The sequence below is a fragment of the Ornithodoros turicata genome, chromosome 6, assembly GCF_037126465.1.
Source record: "Ornithodoros turicata isolate Travis chromosome 6, ASM3712646v1, whole genome shotgun sequence".
Lineage (NCBI taxonomy): Eukaryota > Metazoa > Arthropoda > Arachnida > Ixodida > Argasidae > Ornithodoros > Ornithodoros turicata.
The window spans coordinates 2,097,637-2,118,523 of NC_088206.1; the positions used below are offsets into that span (position 1 = coordinate 2,097,637).

The 20,887-nt window shown below is 45.9% G+C and overlaps 1 protein-coding gene across 15 annotated transcripts in view; it reads left to right on the top strand.

Moving 5' to 3' along the window:
• Nucleotides 1-20,887, top strand: part of LOC135398808 (microtubule-actin cross-linking factor 1, isoforms 1/2/3/4-like) — a 191,860-nt gene that overhangs the window by 58,090 nt on the left and 112,883 nt on the right. For 3 of the 15 annotated variants that reach the window (XM_064630287.1, XM_064630298.1, XM_064630290.1), the window contains exons 2-4: nt 12,485-12,546; nt 18,609-18,626; nt 20,652-20,741. In XM_064630287.1, coding sequence (XP_064486357.1) covers nt 12,485-12,546; nt 18,609-18,626; nt 20,652-20,741 — 170 coding nt within the window. Of the gene's footprint in view, nt 1-6,565; nt 6,788-12,484; nt 12,547-18,608; nt 18,627-20,651; nt 20,742-20,887 lie in introns of those variants that run through there. The other 12 variants (XM_064630289.1, XM_064630299.1, XM_064630291.1 and 9 more) reach the window with 7 other exon arrangements.

The following is a 20,887-nucleotide window of genomic DNA, read 5'->3' on the forward strand; positions in this document are numbered from 1 at the left end:
TTTGTTACAGATTTAAGGAGTGGCCACATGGAACGGAAACCTCTTTGCATTAGTTGACGCAGACATTGAGAGGGGACTGTTTCTATATTTGACGAGATCCGAGGGGACATGTGCCAAGGTTACGTTACTAGGAATTGTATTGCTTGCTCCGGGAACAATGTCTCGCCGGAGAATTAGAGCCGTTTTTTCACTTGGGTGGCAATTCAGGCTGGTTGCAGTGCGATTAAAAAGTCCTTCAGGAAGTGACAAACTGGTGATGTGTTCAGACACTTCTTTACCCTGAAGAGCTCAATCCTGCTTGATGCGTCACGAGCTTGAACACTCTCAGCAAGTCCGGAGCTTTCTATAAATGCTAGTTGTTCAATCCGGAGTTTCACGTAAATACTTCTCAGTGGGTCCCGAATCTTACCTAAACGTTTCATAGTGAGCCAGGAGTTTCACCTAAAACTTTCTTCGTACTTAACAGTTTTACTTAAATGTACCCCTCTGTGGAAGTTAGTAATTAATAGTGTAGATGCTGTTCATTGTCATCAAAGAGATAAGTGAGAAGGTTAGAGAGAACGCAATCGGCATTTTTTTTTAAATTATACAATTACTGTAACGTAATTCAACGGTAGCTTCAACAGATCTGTGTTGCAAACTGTGCACTGTCTTGTTATACTGCTATGTGGAAAGCGCACTTTCTCTTTGTTACACCGCCCATCATAAACGTTGGCACATCAATGTCACATTTCACGAGCCCACACCCGTGCATGCCATCCGCGCAGCTATTTAGAACCTACGCGGAACAAAAGAGCTGTTTTTCGTGAACTTCACTACAGCACAGCCATGTGTGCACAGCACACATTCTACCCCGTCAGCCGCAACATGTACACTCTAAGAAAAAAAGGAGTACTTTTACTCTTTTTGGGGAGTAATTGCATTGCCACAAAAAATAATCCCTTTCGGGAGTAAATGCACGGGAGTAAATGAATGTCACAGAGTGAAGACCGCATTTCACGCGCTGTTGTAAGAGTTCCAGGTACATAATTGGTGCGTATGCATGAAAATACTTTGAAGCAAACCGTCAACCGTGATATATCGACTGATATAAAATCTTGCGCCTATACTAGGGCACAATTTGCGAAGAAATATGCGCTAACTGTTTCTTACTCTGTGTGGCTGGAAAATTGCTACGTTGTCTGAGTTATACAGCCTTATGTCGTTCAAATTGACCAAGGGCACATATTTACGTAGACTGTCGCATTCAGGAGACCATTCGCGAAGTTTAGTGACAATTTGCAGTTCTGGGGAGTAAATGTCGGGACTAAATGTTGGGTTAGGGGACTAAAATGGGGAGTAATTGCAGACTAGGGGAGTAGAAGCTGCAATTACTCCCCTTCTTACTCCTTTTTTTCTTAGAGTCTACACTTAGGTTTTACAAAACAGAAAGACACTTCTGTACACAGCTTACAGCCGCAGTTGCTGCGTGGTGCTAACGCCGAACGAAAAAAAAGGAAAAACGGATATCTCATCCACCGTTCCACGAACGTCCTTGAAATTGAAAGCCGAGCAGAAAGCGGTGTTCGTTGCTTCCGAGCTTTTGCCAAAGCGTCGATGTCGTTATACGTCCCGACAACTGGGACCGGTTCCTTTGTTTTTTTTTGTTCCGCTCTCCCGAGTGCAGTCCTGGCCGTAACGCGTTCAGAATATCAATGCACGAATGGGTATGTTCTCGAATGTGTCGTCGTGGCCATGAAGAGCACGTCGCTTAGATTACACACGCTCCTTATTTATTCCAACTTGTAACGCTAAAAAGTGTGTTGCGACATTTGGCAGCATTTTAATAGGAAGCGAAGGGCGTCTCCTCATTGTGCGTGTTGAAGCGAGAAGAACGGCACGGCAGAGACACTCCTCCAAGCTTCAAGTGTTCGTGAGGACGTTATGGCTGATATGTCTTCTGATCACTTTCTCGGCATTGCCGCATATATATCCTTTAATTTGAAACGAACGCTTCGCGTTTTGCCATCGTAGCGTCACGGTCGATCTGGGTGTGCCACGATATCCCAGCGTTCAAAATCCCAAATCTGAAAATCCAATATATACCAAAATCTCAAATTGCAATATCAAAGTTTATGTCTGCGAGGTCTGAGAGAATGGCCGTGTTAAAAAGTAGGATATTACGGAGGAGCAAGACAAAACCGAGCGACGTTGGTTAGTTTATGGTTAGGTGCAAGGGATACCTAGGTTTATTGGGCTGTGTCGGCGTTAGACTGGCTCTGGGATTTTGAACCGTGTGTGGATTCTTTAACTGTGGGATCCCTCTTGGGAGACCCCGGTTGGTCTGTTTTCTCTAGCGTTGCGCGTTTGTGAAAAACAACGGCTCGCTGTATACCTGGCTGAACCAAAGAACAGAATGTAATGTAGCCCGTCAACCCTAACAGGGTTACTCCTGTAGATATAGTATACCGCAGCGCCACTATAGGTGTCCCTCGTATAGGATTTGTAGCCACCATCGCCATCATCATCCCTTTGAACTGCCGCGCCAATAAATGCACGGAGCACGGGCCCCTCGGGCAGTGCCTGTCGTGGTTCTGCACAGAATCTGACTTGCCTGATGTGACATAAGGAATATAAGGGATAGTGGACTAAAACGTTAACGAAGGTGGGCTCACAAATTCTGTGACTCATCTAGTCAGTCACCTATACGACATCTGGTGACCCGGACGTTGCTGTCCATATGGACCTTCCACCACCTGCGCCTCCGGCACTAGCAGCCGGCGAAACGTCCTGCGTCGGCGATTCGCCGTTGGTCAGCTGCGTTGCCGGCGAAGTCAAGCTCCCGCCCTTCTGGAACAAGAATCCTTTGCGCTTTGGGTTGAGGCCCTCAAGTTGAGGCCCGCTTCAGTCTTCGAAGAATTACATCTTCTCTTATCCGTTACGTCAACGTCGTCTCGGCCCTCCCCATTGAAATCGCAGATCCTGTAGTTTCGATATACATATATAACGTCATCAAGCTGGAAACTGCAGCTTGCTCTTTGTATTGCCAATAGGGACAAGCGTAAGCTTAACGATGTACTTAGCGTAGAGAGTTGGGTTAGTTTGTAAGGATGTTTAGCGTAAAAGAGAGCGAAGAAGCAGACACAAGGAGCTTGTCCGTGTCGTTGCGTGTGTGTGTCTTTGCACACTTTTGTACGCTATGTAGACTTAAAAATGTCTTTCTCAGGTTGAACACGACTGTAGATGACTGTCTGTGCTCATGCCTGTCTAGATGTTCATAGGCACAGGCTGTTATAAAAGTCTGACGTATATGTAGACAGACGCCTGCCCAAAAGCGCCCGGGTACAGCATTCTAAAACTCTGAATTAACAACGTTTCTTTAAGAAAGATAACGAAATGTGTGTGTAATAAGTACTGAAACTTCACCATAGCAACACTAAACAGCTGTCCAGTGTTGGTATGGCGACCTTTGAGTACTTATGAACGCATATACTCGTATACACTATACGTGCAGCCAGAGAGCTTCGGTTTCCTTAAATAACGGAGAATTAGTTCGTTTTATGGAAGAAGGCCGCGGGAATATATTACGCAGCAAAAATGAGGACACAGTGCGACTCTGTGCACCAGTGCGTGTAAACGGCCTTGGAAATGCAATTCACTGAACCTGACAGCTCACTGCGCATTTTTGTTTCCAACTCGTCATACTTTTGACGCCACATATGTTTCTGCCCCTGACCACGTGACCGGATATGGCTGATCCCCCCACCCCCTCACTCACTGTTCCCTGCATGGGCAAAAACGATCGGAGAAGAAACAAGATCAGAAAAGGTTGTGCGTGCGAGTTTGTTTGTGGTGGGGGTGAGGTGTCAGCGGAACACCAGTTGGGAGAGCACATCTGCTCGTCTCAACGTACTTCCTATTTACGTCACTTCCGGTTTCTTTCTTCCTTTTTTTTTTTTTTTGCTATAGTCTCGTTTGTCCGCCCAGGATGTGATGTCACTGTCTTCGTACTGAAGCATCGTTTTTAGTCATTCTAGGGGATATGACGTACGAAAGCGAATACGAGTATATATACGTGAGGACATGTATTTTTAAAGTTAAAATGTCGTCAGCGAATATGGAGTTTCCACTTAAAGACAGAACTGACGCGTCAGAAAGTTTTGACGCAAGGCGGCTTTCTTCGTACAGGTTTTATGGGTCATCAGGTATGCGCGTGCACTGTCATAACCTTAGTCAGTTAGGCACGTGCAAATATTGGAATTTCTTATTCCGAAGCGAATAATTCTCAATTCGATTCGATTTTCGAATTGAATACGGAATTTTATATTCGAATTTGGAATCGGATCGATGTTTCTTCCAAAGCTAAATATGTCATGGAATAGTTCCGAAGCTAATAATAGTTGCTCACGTGACCAAGATAAAGCTTTATCATCCTGGCAGTAACATGCTGGACATCACAGCGCAAAGGCACGGAAGAACTTTCCAGTCCGTGAAGGGTGCCAAATGCCCCGTGAAGTCGGCCCAGGACTCACGATCCCCCTGCTTATAGTCGTGACGTTGCCCCCCTGAGCGTGGCCGACTACGGCAAGCAGTTTCATCATCACTAACATCACTACCAACAAGTGAAGAAAGGCTCGAACACATGCAGCGTCGTTATCTACATATAGTACGCGCGACCGCCACCTCTCAAGGGGGAGCTCTGAAAGTGACTTAGCCTATAAGAACGTGGGGTAAAGGCATAGCACGTGTGCCATATTTGTAACGTCACACGCCATTGGGCGTCTATAAAGAGAATCCATTCCGGAGAAGACGAACATGCGCAAAAATGTGAAAATCACTCGAAAGATCTTCTGTTGGTTGCATTTCAAAAACGAGAAAACGAAAGAAGCCCAGCGGTATGGCACAATGGAAAGACTGCGGAAAACGCCAAGTACCACATCCCTATTAGAATTCGTACCCTCAACCTTCCAGTCTTTCGGTAGTAATACTTCAAACGAGTTACCGTGGTCGAACGCTGCCCACCAGACGCAAGGCCTTCGTCTTCTTGCGGAATTCTTGCGCTCCACCAGTATGGCGACGTATCTGTGAAAGTGCTCCCCCATCATCATCATCATCATCGCCCTCCTCATCCATTCCCAGTGTGCAATAGGGCAGTGTACTGCAGCAGCACCACACACAGAGTGGCGGTGAATCGCCCACCTCATCATCATCCAATATATATGTGTGAGTTACAGCAGTACTTACTTCGTCCTAAGTTTTCCCAGATAAACGTAAAAGGCGCTTCTCCGCATCCATGTCAACATGCGTTCCAACCTTTACCTGAAAAAAAAAAAATAATAATAATAAGATAAAGCAGGCGAAGAAAATAGACCTCTACCCGAGAAACGTCATCATGACGTCGGTAGACAGACTGAAACCGAAACAAATCGGAAGGGTGGACCGTGTTCCACGAATGGACACTTGGGTCGCGTCCCTTTCAGGGACCGTCGTAATCCCTTCAAGACCGTGGTTTTGTTTACAAACAAGGAGAGGTCTATTGGCACCACGAATACGCTGTGACATCGCTGCAGGAGTCTCCGTCTCAGGTCTCGTGCTTACGAGCACCAATGAGAATAGTCGTGCCCACTCTGACGTCAGACCTTGACACGTACGTGTATTCGACGGATTATATCCCGGCGACTACGTCAAGTACGCAAAAAAAAAAAAAAAAAAGAAGACTCAATACTCGGTCGTGGGATGCAATCTGTGCACGATGTAATGATAACTGCATTTATCGAAGTATCACAGCCCCTTTCAGCTGTAGGTGTCTCGTACCCTTTCAGCTGTGCAAAACCTAGTGAGCACTTCAGCCGCGAGAGACTCATTCACAATCATCTGCGGTGTTTACCACTCAAGGGCTCTTTTTCCCTGTCAGGGTATCATACCGCTGTTTGAGTGTCGCGACAGTGACTAAACATCTATCGATATCTGCATAAAATAAACTAAAAAAAGCCAGTGATAACTTTCTTATTGGGAGACGTTGTCGCTTGCTGTCTTTCAGCACCGCATCCGGCCTGTAATCGATAACAGACTTGCTCCTGCAAAGTAGCAACGCTCTTGGAACGCAGCAGAACTTGCTATGGTGCGGTTACAATCGCAAATAAAGATGGTACCGCTACACCTGGAAACAAAACACGATAACATTCTGTCGGATGGCGCCGCCTACAATGTTAAAAAAGAGAAGACAAAGAAAGAAAGAAGCGCATGTGATCGATGTGAACATGCCGTACGTGGTTGCTGTTACAACACGTTCGTAACCGGCTGTACCAGTGAAAGTGATCATGAAAACCGGAATGGGCGAACGTTCTTCCTTCCTTGAACGGTGCTTTCTCTAGGTCACTTCCTCCTCGCACGTTCGCACGGTTAACCGGCCATTCCTGTGACAAAACCAAGTGCCGATCTCGTTTACATGGCCATTGTTGCTCGTGAGATAGCCACAGAGTAAATTCAGCTGCCTTGAGGAACGGAAGAGTGAAGCGTAGAGGAAAAAAGTCGTAAATAAGCCAGTCGTCTGCTCGATAAAGGGAAATCCGCCGCCTGCCAGCGAGAGTTCCGGCCAGCGCGCAGACGACCGTCTGCTTCGACTGCGATGCGATGCCCGAGGACGAGAGTGGAGATTCTCTAGAGTGTCGTCTGTTTGACTATTGGATTGTGTCGGTGGTGATCGGATTTTTATTGGCTGTGTTGATCACGTGCTGTGCAAGCGGATGTAGGTGGCGCAGGAGGAGAGCGTCATCGCTTCCGGTGGTGAAGTGGCAGCAGAAACTAAGTAGGTTTCGGTTTTTCGTTCATTGCCTCAGGTTGTGTTCGTGGTTGCCGGAGAACGTATGGTGTTTTTCAACGTCTGTTGTCGAGGTTTCTGGTTCAGCGGCGTGTAAATTGCAAACGACCCTTCTGGTGGTACCATTTCTGAACCGCGATACATGCGCAGTGGCGGAACTGGGGGAGGGGGGGGGGGGCGATCACCCCACAAGTTATTAAGCGAAACATTAATTTTCCCTTCCTCTCCTCCCCAGTTACGCGCTTCCATAACGAAACCGCCCCCTCTAAATTTGAGGCTCGGGCTCCGCCCCTTGTAGGTAACATTACACACCAAAGTGTGCTGGTACTGTTCGAAATTATTGGAGAACATCTCACGCAGAACACCAGCGATTCAGAAATGTAACTAATGGAACACGACGTTGGGCCGGATCGACTATTCAATTATTATCCAATTGGCAAAGATTGCGATTTTTTTATTGAAACTTTTTTTTTTCATTACACTGCTAAAATTTCCGGGCATGTTTTCATGAACAGCTGCGTTTGGCAATTACTGAAGTCATTAGGTTAACCGTGAACGATCGAAGAAGGCCATTACAGTTCAAAACCCCTTCCCGCTTTCTTTAATCAATATATCCGAAAGTATCATCTGCTCAGCAATGCGACGACAGAAGAGACAGTGTAGACGTATAGCATGGGCGTCGGTCTGTCCCTTTCTTCCTGCACTTCAGGGAATCTTCGCATTTCCTTCTCTTTCTCTCTCTCTCTCTCTCTCTCTCTCGCATTTGCGTCATATGTGGACATACTGCGCCTCCATATGGTTTGCTTTCACTACCCCGTTAGCTTTGCACGAAGCACCGTGATATATGATATGTCTAGATATCTCACATTATCACCATATAGGGTTGTCAACCCTCCAGAGGGCACTGGTTTCGAAAAGGCTATAGATCGCTGCGATGTAGTACGGGACCGGGGAGTTTGGTTTCGGTATTCGTTCGCTGACGCATGCCGTTAGCTGTATATTTGTATGAAAATTACACTGGGAATGTTGTACAAAGAATGTTCACACAAAGCAAGAATCATGCGAATAAATATGTAGGATCACACTGTTTTTGGTGAGCTGCGGGTGACATTTTCTGAGGCAAGCTCCGCAAGCTCTCGTATGTGACGCAAACGGTTTCGAAAGTGTCAATGAAATCCATTTAATAAACAAAAAACGTAATGCCATTGAGAAAATTCTGCGGCATTATAGCTCCCATTTTGCCGTAAGATGCCGTAAGATGATTGCTCTCGTATCCATGTAAGATGCACTTTACTGTCAAGGACGACCATTTCATTTTGCTGAAAACGACTTACTTTGACTACTTAGTAATATAGGCAGCTTGATTAAGACATTGTTTGTTACTGTTATTACCGTTAAATTTTATTCGAATGATAACATAAACGCGTATCAGTGCCTATGTCTAATCTAATCGCCTGAAAATGCGGGTTATGTACGTAACTCGGACCCTGTATACATCCAATGAGAATTATCGCATATTATACTTTTCTTGCATGATAGACTAGATTGGTTGATTGATTGTTAAAAGAAAAAATGGAAACTAGGTTTTTGATCGTACGATAAAATTTAGCGCTTTGTACGTGGCACGCGATTAATCGAACGAGCGAAGTTCCAATAGCTCACCATAGTTCCAGTGGGCCGACTTGTATACAAACTGCATAAAAACCATACACTGGTGTATACTTTAAGAATGGAGGTGGAATGGAGGTAAAATTGAATTTAATTTATCTGTTTATTCTTATCGAAGCAGAACCCTTAAGTTAGACAAAGACTGTTCTCCTAACGCGTGAAATATGGGCCTCTCCCTTACCTGATGCTGCTCCTTTAATCTACATTGAAATAATCCACGGGTTTTCTAACTTTCCAATTTTTCGCGTGGTTCCGGCCTTTTTACCGTCTAATTCGCTCCGATCTTATTCACTGCGGATAACTTTCACCGTCAATGTACACAGCAGTCGTTCGTATATAACATGCCGTTCTTCCTGTCAGTTTTACTTTCCCCCCGCTATGTCTTCGCATGTAGTGCTCGTTACCGCCCTGGTGTGCGACCTTGGAAGTAGACGGCTTCGCGGAACGGTGGAATGTCGTCACCGCTAAATATCCTCACCCTGCTCCTTTTTATATTCGTACGGTTTTTTTGTGTGTGTATGTCAATGGATAAGGGTGTGCCAATGGTGGCCTGTTGCAACAGGAGCTGTGAAGCTTTTTTATGGAGGAAGAGCCGGGTTCTATATGAAAGAGTGATCTTGCATCGTGATGGGAGACCGTGTGACTTTGTCTTCAACAGTATGGTCCGTGTGTGTGCTGTAGGGGTTGCGCTGGCACCAGCTTGTCCTTGTGGACGCGATTGGTATACGACTGTCAGATGTACTGGATGTTAAACGTGGAAAGTGGTCAGGTTAGAGGAATACATTCGGAAGAATATTCCACTCCTACATTCAGAAGAATATTCCACTCCTACAGTGGCTGTAACGTCGTGGCGCAAGTGGATGCGGTGGATGGTGGCAACGCCAAGGACGTTACGTTAAGGATTTGCTGGTGCCAGGACCGAATCCTATACCGCTGCCGCGCTACTTTTCTGGCGTCTGTGGCACTGTTTGCACACAGACGTCGACACAGTTCCTCCTGAAGTCGGCCCAGGACGCATACTAACCCCCTCCTGTCCCCCACTCCTTCCTGTTGTCCTCTCTCCATCTGTCCACGTCTGTACGCCACTCATGGCCACAGTTGCTTCGCGGCGCTAATTAAAAAAAAACTTGAGCAACATGGTATCTTAATCGCCTTTCCGGCAGATTCTTGAGTTGCATGCAGCATAGTTCACGTTTGAAATCGATCTATAGGATACTCGCCACCCTATTGCTGTTTTCCTGTCTCCGTCTACACAGCTTATAGCTGCATTTGCTTCGCGGTGCTAACACGAAATCAAAGAACGAAAAAAGTAGAACGAAACAGAATTCCAAATTTGCATCTCCCAGATCCAGACAGGCAGTCGGATCGGTTCGTGACGCCCGTACCAACACCCTCACTTCCATACAAGGAGGAATATATAAACTGTTTATCCAACTTTTGTCACGGCAATTAATCATCCCGGAGGCAACACTTCCAATCACATTCAAGGACTCCCGACCTGAAGCGTAAGGCATCCGCAGAAGACGATAACAAATATAGCGGCGATTCAACTTGGCACACTTGGGTCTATCCCTCACATTGCGCAACCGGCTTCACTTCAGGAGCTTCGCAAGCAAGGCCACGCCGCTATCGGAATCATCCTTGAAGCTCACGTAGAGTGCTTGAGTAACACATTCAATTCTATACAAGGTATATCACGAGCATTGAAGTGCTGCGCTGGGCGCCATGTAGGAAACGAAAGTAGATATCAATTCATCAGCGCATCCAGAGAGTAGCTGATGCCTTCCGCATGAGTGCTCCTTGACTGTATGGTTCCAAGGTCGAACGAAGCATATTCGGAAATGGGTGGTGGCTGTGCTTCGGGTTATTTGTGCAGTGCCGTACATGCAAGCAGTGTGTACAGGTTGACGCACCTGGATCAATACTGAGGGACCTTGCACGTAGTTTGACTTCATCCAAGTTTGCGTTGCCATACGGATGGCAGCTCAAGCTCGGTTCTTTGAAGTCCTTGTTGTCTTAGACGTGTCTGTTCCACGCATGTAATAACGAATTTTTGATATGAATAAATGAAAGAAAACTATATATATGTACAGTCAAACTCCTTTACAACGAAACTCAGGGGACAGCAAAAAAAAATTCGCAGTAAAGGTTTTTTTCGTTAAAAAGGATGTCTCTTATTGGACCTATAGGCTCCGGCGGGACCGCAAAAAAAATTTGCTGTAGTGGTATTTTCGTTAAAAAGGTGTTCGCTATAAAGGAGTTTGACTGTATATGGCACTTACTATACTAGTACTACTATACTTACTGGGCCTTACTATACTATAATGCCCTTTCCGTGTTGACACCGCGAAGACTTATGGCGTATGGACATTCTGTGACTCTCCGAATGTGTGCTGTGTGTGCCCCCAGCGATTCCGACATTTTACACTCTCTTTGTCGAAACTTTTAAACTACATGGGGGGAGGGGGCGTACCCACATGCGGTAGAGATGCGCAGAACCGCCTGCGGGACTTGCCGCGCGCGCCATGCATGCCGCCTCGCTAACCCGGCAACGCTAACGCGGCTCTCACCAGGAAAATCTCGTCAAAAGTGAGAGATTCAGAGACCGCGTCTGATAAGATGGCGAACGATAAGCGACGTCGAGTTCACACGTGTGGTAACCATTCTCACATTTGTGCTTTCGCGAAACCAACTGCAAAGGCACGCCGGTTTTTTGGCTTCAACCGCTGTGGCAATACCGCATTCTTTTCCTGGTGAACAATTCCTGCGAACAAAGCCTCGCTCTCATTGGACAGTGTGGCAATCATTAATTGCCATTCACTTACCTGTACACCCGAACTGTCGGATCAAAGAGTCTGTTCTAGTGCTGTCTCTTTGCGCGTCAACAACGATAATAACATAAGCAGGGATGATATATTATTTCCGCTATAAATTCGCCGGTTATAAAAACCGTCAACCTTCCAGCTGACGACGGTGTCAACATGCTGCTGCTGACCGCGCGGTGTGCCGTAAGAAAACAAGAACGTGACGCAACTTCCGTGCACACCCTGATTTGTCGAGAATCTGCGGCATGCCGCTAAAAACCGCGCGGTCGACAAAAAACGGAAGCGGCTTTCTCTGCTCCGCGGCATGAGGTTACCGCGCTGCGTCCGCATTTCCGAGCACATTCTCCACATTGTACGTGTCGTGGCGGTTTATTTTTGGAAGCTTATGGATAATTTATGAACTTTATCTGGCGTTTACAGAACTTAGCGGCAAAGTTATGGAACTTTAGATTGCTCTACCGTCTATATACCGGTTTGAGAATATTTGGAAGGATGGACACGGTTACGTTACGGGAGTTGATGAATAATGCGACGAAGCTTTGCATCATCTTCACGGTGTTTCATCACGGAAGAACGATATTTTCACTCTTTGAAGATAAGTTTTCGCAAACTTGTCCGAGAAAGGTTTAATAAGCAAGCACTCCAGGTCAAAAAGAATGAGCAGGTAGGAGGCTTTGGTATAGTACCCGCCCGTAGGCAAGCCAAGCACCCGCGGTACTGCGCTGGTTGTTGTACCTAGGCGGTACGGGGTACATGCCTCTCATGAGAGAATCAACTATCACTTGGAATGAGAAAGTGATAGTGGCGTGACTGGCATGATGGAGCCGCGCCGTGAAGTTGCGTGGTGTGGAATTGGGAGAGGAGGAAGAATGGGAATGGAAGTTAGTTAATCCTGTAATTTTACAATGTATTGCTGTAGAAGTCATTGTGTTCGCGTGCAACCATTTTTCACGTGCCCCCAAATAAACCCGGATTTAAGTTCTCGCAAATATGTTCGGTGGTACAACGGACATATAACTGTGTAGTTTAACTTTCTATTACGTTTGTTCAATTGTATGGGGACCATGTCGCTGTAACGCTGAGTTTATACAACATATATATTTGCCGTGCCTCCGCAGCTCATTGGTTAAATAAATTCAGTTCAGTTGAAAACGTATATATCTTCACACGTGTCGCTCTTGTCTCTTTTCAGACGAACGCGATGCGATACAAAAGAAGACATTCACCAAATGGGTGAACAAGCATCTCATAAAGGTAAGAATGTTTTTTTTTTATTAACGCATGGTCATAAAACACGTTCAAGATGCAATTTCGTTGATTATTATCGACACTGTTTTGTTCGTAGACGAATTGTTATCAGTTCATTGTAATTATCGCAAGTGTGCCACAAATATTTATTACAAATGATACTTTAGCGCACATTCAAGCAATCAAAAGTTTGCTGTTTCCCAGGGGCGTAGTTTTAAAAGGATACGTCACTGATGTAACAGGTATGACCTCTTTTTTTTTTTTTTTTTCGTAGCAGCGGGGGGCAGCATATATCGCTTCTGGTGATCAGGCACTCCGGTCATCACCATCAAAATAAGGTTATTGTTGTTCCCATAACAACCACGTGTTCGAGCTCGCTAGAGTGCAGCACTTTTCATTTGATACCGTCAACTGCAAACACGAAAGTGGTACACTTACACCACGGTTTATTTGTTATCGTTAGCGTCGTTAATAGTTGTCCTCTCATTCTCATATTGCAGCATTGTAACTTTAGTAGGAGGCCTGCGCAGCTCTCGTACAGCTTGAGGACGCATGTGTGCAACACCGTTCAGTATTTTCAACAGATACATCGTTCCAACCCGTAGCAGACGCATTTCGTAGCAGACGACGCGGTTGTCTTCGCCCTATGCAGAGGGAGCTAGTATCGAGGCACCCTACTCCAAATGCGAAGGAACCCTGAACCGTCCTCCAGCCATTTTCGCTCGCAAAAAAGAAAGAAAGAAAGAAAAAAAAAGAAAGTGAACAACAACAACAACAAGGAACCACAAACCGCGGGAAGGTGCCCGCTCGATATTAGTCGGTGAACGTTTACTTCAGCGGAAATACGTCACTACATTTCCGTCCCTGTCTTTCTCACTTCATCACTCCGTTTCTGAGATGGAGTCAGGGAGTTTGACTCGAGTCTCTTGCACCGGAAGTGCGCTTGGCCGTTTAGTGGATGGAGTCATGACTGCTTTGACTCTAGAGCCTCCACTTAGCGCACCCCCATTGTGTTGCGCATTAGTTCAGACGCTTACGTATCTTCTTGACGTCACAGATACACACGCACTGAAGGGACCATACTTGAAAAGGAAAGCGGCATTCAAAGAATGCAATCTACTGCCCACTTCAGAATGCCGTATGGCGAGGAAGACATTCGTTTTCTTTCTCTTTTGATTCGTGCAAGACGTGGGCTAATGTGAGCCCACGCAGTATGTTTTCGCGACGGTTGTTTGGGGACGCAGTGGCGCCCCCTATAGATTAAGACTAGCAGTGAGGCTAGGCCGAAAGTTGCACTTAATACACGAAAGAATGAATCTTCTTGATTTTGATCAGGCTGTTTGTAGGCAAGGATTTGCTTTAACCTATGGTTAGGAGATTATTGCGGACTGTAACAAACAGAGACGCAAATAACAAAGCTATGTGGCTTTGAAAATATCCAGCGTGGGTCATAATTCGGACGAGACAACTAGCGTTACGTAAGTGGTCGTCGTAATCACAGTGGCGGCTTCCGAACTTGGACGCTGGCCGAGGGCACCATGCTCCCTACACTTTCCCTCATTTCTTTAAAGGGACTGTAAAGTGAAATATAGTCATCACATTTTAAGATACTTTCATGCAGTTGACTTTGTAATGACACACACAAGTCATCACCTCTCAGTTCTTCGTATTTTTCGAACTGATTAGTTTCGAACACTTTTAGAAACTTATCGATGACGACCTTATGTTCACTGAGGAAAACAGTGGGAGCCCGTCCCGGATTAGCGGACAGGTATCACGTGATATTGAAGTACTACGTAATATAACGCATTTGAGACAGGATACTAATTACTATCAGACCTGTTTTGAAGGACAACAGCAACCGTTGAGAAGTTCGGTTTGAACTGTTTAAACCGGTAAGAATATCCGATGTGCACCTTCTGTTGGCCTGTCTCTCTCTCCGTGTCATAGCTGGGCGTCCTCACTCATGAGGACTCTCATGAAGACGCCTCACCCTCACCTCACGACGATGAGGTGAGGGTGAGTAAGGCCAGACCACGCTGAATGTTCCTCACGAGGACAATCGTGAGACATTGTCCCTCATGAGGCCCACCGCGAGGGCCCTCATGAGGCCAGTTGTCGTGATGCCATCAATACGTGAGGGTACAACGAAATCCGTGAGGAGCCTCACGGATGAGGCCGTGAGGCCCTTTGTGAGGAACCTCACGGATGAGGCCATGAGGCTTTTCGTGAGGAACCTCATGGATGAGGCCATGAGGCTTTTCGTGAGGAACCTCACGGATGAGGCCATGAGGCTTTTCGTGAGGAACCTCACGGATGAGGCTGTGGGGCCTTTCGTGAGGGACCTCACGGATGAGGTGATAGGTTCGGGCTCCTCTTTGCTGATGCCAAACACAAACGTTAAATCTTACTATGACAGTAACAACTGTTACCAAATTTATCCAAGCAGTCGACGAAACCCTTAAACAGTTGAATGCCGCGCAGTATCGTTAGTACCAACTACTGACACAGTAGTTCAACGCCGACGTGTCATGTGAACATGACGGAAAGTTCTCTTGAGGCTTATGTGCCTACTAGTGACTTGAAGACACGTCAGGCCATAACGGTATTCACGAGGCGAGACTCGTGAGGATGAGGGGTCGTGAGGCCATGAGGGCCGTCATGAGGTGAGGGTACGTGAGGATGAGGACTCGTGAGGCCATGTGGGTCCTCATTAGGCGAAAGTACGTGAGGCGCCGTGAGGACATGGGGGCCCTCATGAGGTGAGGACACGTGAGGATGAGGACCTCATGAGGTGAAGATACGTGAGGCCATAAGGGTTGTGAATAGCCTCATGAGGTGAAGGCGTGTGAGGATGAGGATGGTGAGGCCTCTCGGGATCCCGATTCCCTAAGATGAGGTTTGTGGGGCAAAATTTAAAATGGAATGTGAGGGTGGGGGTGACTGAGGTTTAGTTACTGGTGAGGAAGATTTGGTGAGGGTGAGTGAGGCCAATAAAGTCTGTGCTTCGTGAGGTGAGGATGAATGAGGCCGCAGGAAAATGCCCACCGTGTCATCTGCTCCTTTGCCATGCTCCCGACGTGAGTAGATTGAGCAGAACTTGGAAGCTGTGAAAGTCGCTCGGTATCGCTGCTGTGTGCAAAGCCTCGCATTCGGGCGATTTTTACGGTTTACGTTCTGGTGTTCCGGTTCCAACCGTGCGCCTTCGGCGACGGCCGGAGCGCACATTGCACCTGGTCACCACCACCCGCCAGATGGCTAGCCTAGTTGCTCGCGTTCTCAATAGATGGCGCGCGAGTCGCCTCAGGGTTGCCGCGTCCCGGAGTCTGCAAATTTCGCTTGGCGTGGCAATATTTGAAATTACTTGCTAAAAAAAATGCTCTGTGCAGATCACAGCTATAACGTAAGCGACAAGTTCTGAAGCGTACAAGTAGCAAGCTTTCAGGAGAACCCGGTTTCACTTTACAGTCCCTTTGAGCGTATTTTCCCTCTTACTTCGTCAGCTTTTTTTTTCTAGCCTCTCTTCTTCAAAATTCCTTCTTACAAAACGCAGAAAAACGAAAAATAAACCAAAACGCGCATTTTCTAACGTATAAGAGCACAGTTCATCACCTACCACAGTAAAGGTCCTTGTAGCAACCCGCATAACAGTATCTTTCCACAACTTCTTTCCACATTTAATGGACGACACAACAACGCCGTCTGCACCACAGACAATGAGTCCTATAGTCATGCCTTGCAAAGGGACCCCGGATTCATTGCCGGTATCGTTACAAAGTGGTCTCTGTGCTGAGCAGACCAGACGACTGACTCAAACAAAGTTGTTTTCCTCTTCTTGGAAGGATATTTATCTCCCGGAAAGAATGTGCGGCCTTTTAAGTGCGCGTGTACATTGTGAGCGCATCTGTTTGCTTTCCTCTTGCTTCGTGCAACGGAGCCAGCAGCGGAAGCCCATATGTGTAATGCCATTGGAATTTATGCGTATAATATTGGCTAAGATTAATGCGAGACGCGTTCATCCGTGAGCGTGTGAGTAATGGATACTGTGGAGGCTTAGCCACGTGAGAACAGTCTGGAGGCGGTCGACTGTTGGGGCATATGCAGATATAGCTCAATCCTTAAAAGGGGCTATCGCATGCGGAAAGGCGTGTATGAGACCGATACCGTAATGTTCGGCATGGTTTCGGCGCTTTGCCAAGATTTTCTCATATTGGATCAAACGTGGGAATATGGGGCCCATATTGCCAGGTTTGAGCCAATATGGGGAAAGCGTCGGCAATATGGGCCTCATATTGCCAAGTTTGGGTCAATATGGGGGAAATGTCGGCAATATGAGCCCCATGATTGCCCGTGCGCACCCCATATTGGCTGAAAATGCGGAAAATGGGACGAACCCGTGCCTGTGTCTATAGTAGTTTATGTCGTGGTCACGAAAACGCTACTTAATTCTGTACAGAGACCGCACGAACGGCTACACAGCCGTGCGGCCAGAATTAGGCGCATGTAGAAAAGCTAGGTGCAGGAAGCCACGCCGTTTGACCTAGAGCGGCAGGTATATCCTCTTACCGTCTTCGCCAGAACGATTTAATTTACAGCACCATTAAGAGCGACATAATTAACGATGGAAGGAGCGGGCTTTGTATGGAGGTCACGTGACACGGTAAGAGGGAACCAGTATCAACGTCCGCCACGCCCGCTGCCGTGAGAGAACCTTAGAGGAAGCTGGAAGGTGGAATGCAAAGCAGGCCTTTCTATAGGCCTATGGGGATGCTGTGTGTTCCATCTAAGAGCACAGCACAGTTTAATTTGTTCTTATTTCTGCCCTCGGGAACTTGTTAGGTTAAAACAAACACTCATAGCATCCATGTTGATAGCACACTTAGCTCTCCATGTTTTTCCTTTCCTTGAGATCAAAAATTGCTCAAGTGATGTCTAGGGCTCGTCGCGATGTAGTCGTAGATCGGACCGGTTAGTACCGTTGATTAACGCGGTTTAATTATTAATTGCACGTACGAGGTTATATTTGGAAAGGATGTAGTTGATAGGATGTCCCAGTGACCTTGTATAACGGCGCCTGATTAATGGACATTTCACCAGGTCCACGTAGGTATGCTAATAACAAGAATTGCAGTAGACTGGGCTTTTTTTTTTCGTTTTTTTTCCCCGCCGATTCTGATACAGTTATTGCAGATAGGCGACAGTCCAGAAGCTCTAGCATCCCTTACGTGAGCAAAATTGTGTGCTTATCACTGATAATAATACAGGCAGCAAGATGTACTCCAGAGAGGGGACGCCGCGAGGGACCAAAAGCCGCTACTGTGCTATGTAACACGTATCATCTCGTATCGCTTGTTTTGTGTGTATCACACCGGTTTTGGGTTCGAAGTCCACTGCTACAAACTTGATAGCGTTGCGACGTAAAACTCACGAAATATTATATTCATCATTTATTTGACAAATTTACTGCAAGGCCAATGGCCCTTTCGCAGAAGTAAGAGTTAAAAGCACGGCGTCATCGTCGTATGTCATGCATTACATCAATCACGGCAACTTCACTGCAACAGCCCTATAGTAGGGCTGTGACTGCTCGGGATTCCGAACTTTTAATTCCCGATATTCACAATATGCCCTACAATATTAACCAATAAGCGCATCTAAGTATGACGTAACAACCTCTCAGTTGGAAAAAGAAAATTTATTCCTTTTATGGTAACAAAGACGGCTTACATAGCACACAATTAGAGCAGAGTCAAACAAAATGAGGACTTTCCACTTTCCAGTCCATTTCCAACTTTCAGTGAAAAGCGTCTGTCACTCGAAAAGCGAGCTCGAACGAACGGTAGCGTCATGTTTTCCCTGTCTTCTCATTCGTATACGAACCCAGCTGTCACTTGAGATTGTCGGAGGCTTGAAGGGATCGCCTCTTGATTGACGTCGGGCTCTGCCTTTCAAGTGTCTGCACGTCAGTCATATTTGATTTTTTTTTTAAATCTCTGCTGGGGGTTATTTTAATTGCTTTGATCTTTTCCTCTCTCTTTCTGTGCTTGTTGCAACTGGGATTTCTGCAGCACTGGACATTCTTGGAGGTCAGTCGCATGCGTCACTGGTGTGGTGTGTCTAGCTCGCGCATGTGGAAGTGCATGTTGTGTCAGTGTCGAAAATTTTTTTTCATGGTTCAGAGCCTTTTCTGCGCTACGACACATATGCATCTCACGTGGAACAATTAAAAAGCAAACTATGAGTGCACTCGAAGCGTGCTTTGTTCGAAAACTCCAAGGTGGAGCGTAGCTTAAATCGGAGCAAAATTCATTTCATTTTAAATTCGAAGCAATGAAAGTTGGACTGAACCGATGTTCATTTCAGCGAGAGTGCAGTCCGAGTAAAATTCGTAGGAATTTAATGTACTGACTAATCGGACCGAAACGGTCAACTGGAACCGTTTTAAGCGAAATGCAGTTGTCCTATTCACATTAAATTAATTCAAAATTCAATTCAGCCGAAATTTATATCAATTAAAGATCCCCTCAGACGAAATGCACTTGAGTTCGCGTCGAGTTCCGACGAAATTCGTTCTCATTTCAAGCGATTCAACTGACGTTAATTTATCTTCACGAAGACGCAGAAATTCCTTTCGTACAAGACCCGCACTTTAATTTTTTCTTCTTGCTGCTTCTAACACACTTGTCAGCGGCTCTGTTCACTCTCCTTTTCCTTCCTTCCTGCATCCGGACGCTGCAGACGTACACCTGCCTTCACGTCTGCAGTCCATGCAGTGCCTGCCATTCACCAGCTGTAAGTTCAGAACCGAACCTTAATTTCACAACGTGCAAACTATGCTGCATTCTAAACTAACATAACGCTTTCATCTTTCTTGACGCTGCATTTCTTTTCTGCTGGGTACACAAAGAAAAAGGTGAGATATGATTAAGAACGTGACTTTCGTCGTTATCTTCCGTCATGACATCAGCCGAGTAACCGAACTATATGATCCTTATGCTGAGTACATTAAAGTACATTAAACTTTAGTTATCAACCGGACAGGTGTAAATTGTACAAGCGGCAGGTGATTAAAAGCGGTCACAAAGACAGTATAGCTTCGGAAGCGCGCTGAAATAGCCGTGGCTGCATTAAAACAAGTATTGAAGCAAGCAAGCAAGCAAGCAAACTTAAGTGACGGGCACCCTATGACACGGTGAATGTGTGTGATGTGTCCTGTGTGTGCCCCCGGTGATTCCGCCACTTTACTCTAACTTGGGCGCAGCTCTTGAACTTTTGACCTACATGTTGAACTCAATTATCATCTCTGTTCGTCTCTGGACATCATCCTTTTGCGTTTTCATCATCTCATCATCAGATTGAACTTTCTGTATTAAGTGTACTGGGGTAGCCAGTTTGACTTCGTCGAAACTTACATCCCCATTTTTTTCTTTATTCACATCACATCACATCACATCACATCAAGTGACGGGCACATTGGGAGCCTTCAAAGAAAAAATAAAAAGATGGGTTCGGCTCTACAGGTTTCTGCAAGTGAGAAGGCGTGTTAGCTTGAAAAAAAGAAAGTGTTAGCTTAGCTCAATTGGTAGAGCCCTGGACCGGCAATCCAGAAGATGTGGGTTCGAGTCCTAAAGCTGGCTAACCTTTTCAGTGACTTTCATCTTTCATCGTTAATTTCTTAGGCAAATTGAGGATTTGTATGTATTTGTCCCTTCTATGTTGTTCCAGCCTCAGAACATCAGTTCTTTCATGTTCACCTTTCGCGTTAACGTAGTATAGACGGGCACTACAACTCGGATAAAGCGATTGTTCGAAAAATAAAATGAAAGTAACATGATTTTTGTTATAACAAATGTTTACTGTATTCTCTATTGTTCCTGCACGTCTCTTTCCTGTGCGAACTGTACTGAGCGTTTACTTTCGGGGCTTGCCGAAACTATGTGCGTAACTGCTAATGTAAATGGTTTAACTAACAAGCAGTGTGCTGTAACACGATTATTACTTCTCCTTTCGTTGATCACAAACTGGAAATATGTCGTGTGCAGTAACTTTTTTGAGACTCTGTTCTGACTCTTGTGGAGCTCTTTTTTGTGACTTTTTTCTTTGTCTTTCAGGCGAACAAGCGTGTGGACGACCTCTTCGAAGACCTCCGGGATGGTCACAGCCTCATCTCTTTGCTGGAGGTGCTCTCCGGCGAATGCCTGGTACGTTCACTTATGGAATCAGAGCTATTGGCAGTGGAAGCGTATAGTCAGAAACGTTTGTATACGAGAAGGGACAGTTTAAGAGGGGAAACAGGAAAGCAAGGTCTATTGCTATAGCCTGTTACAGGGATTTTTCACCTACGTCA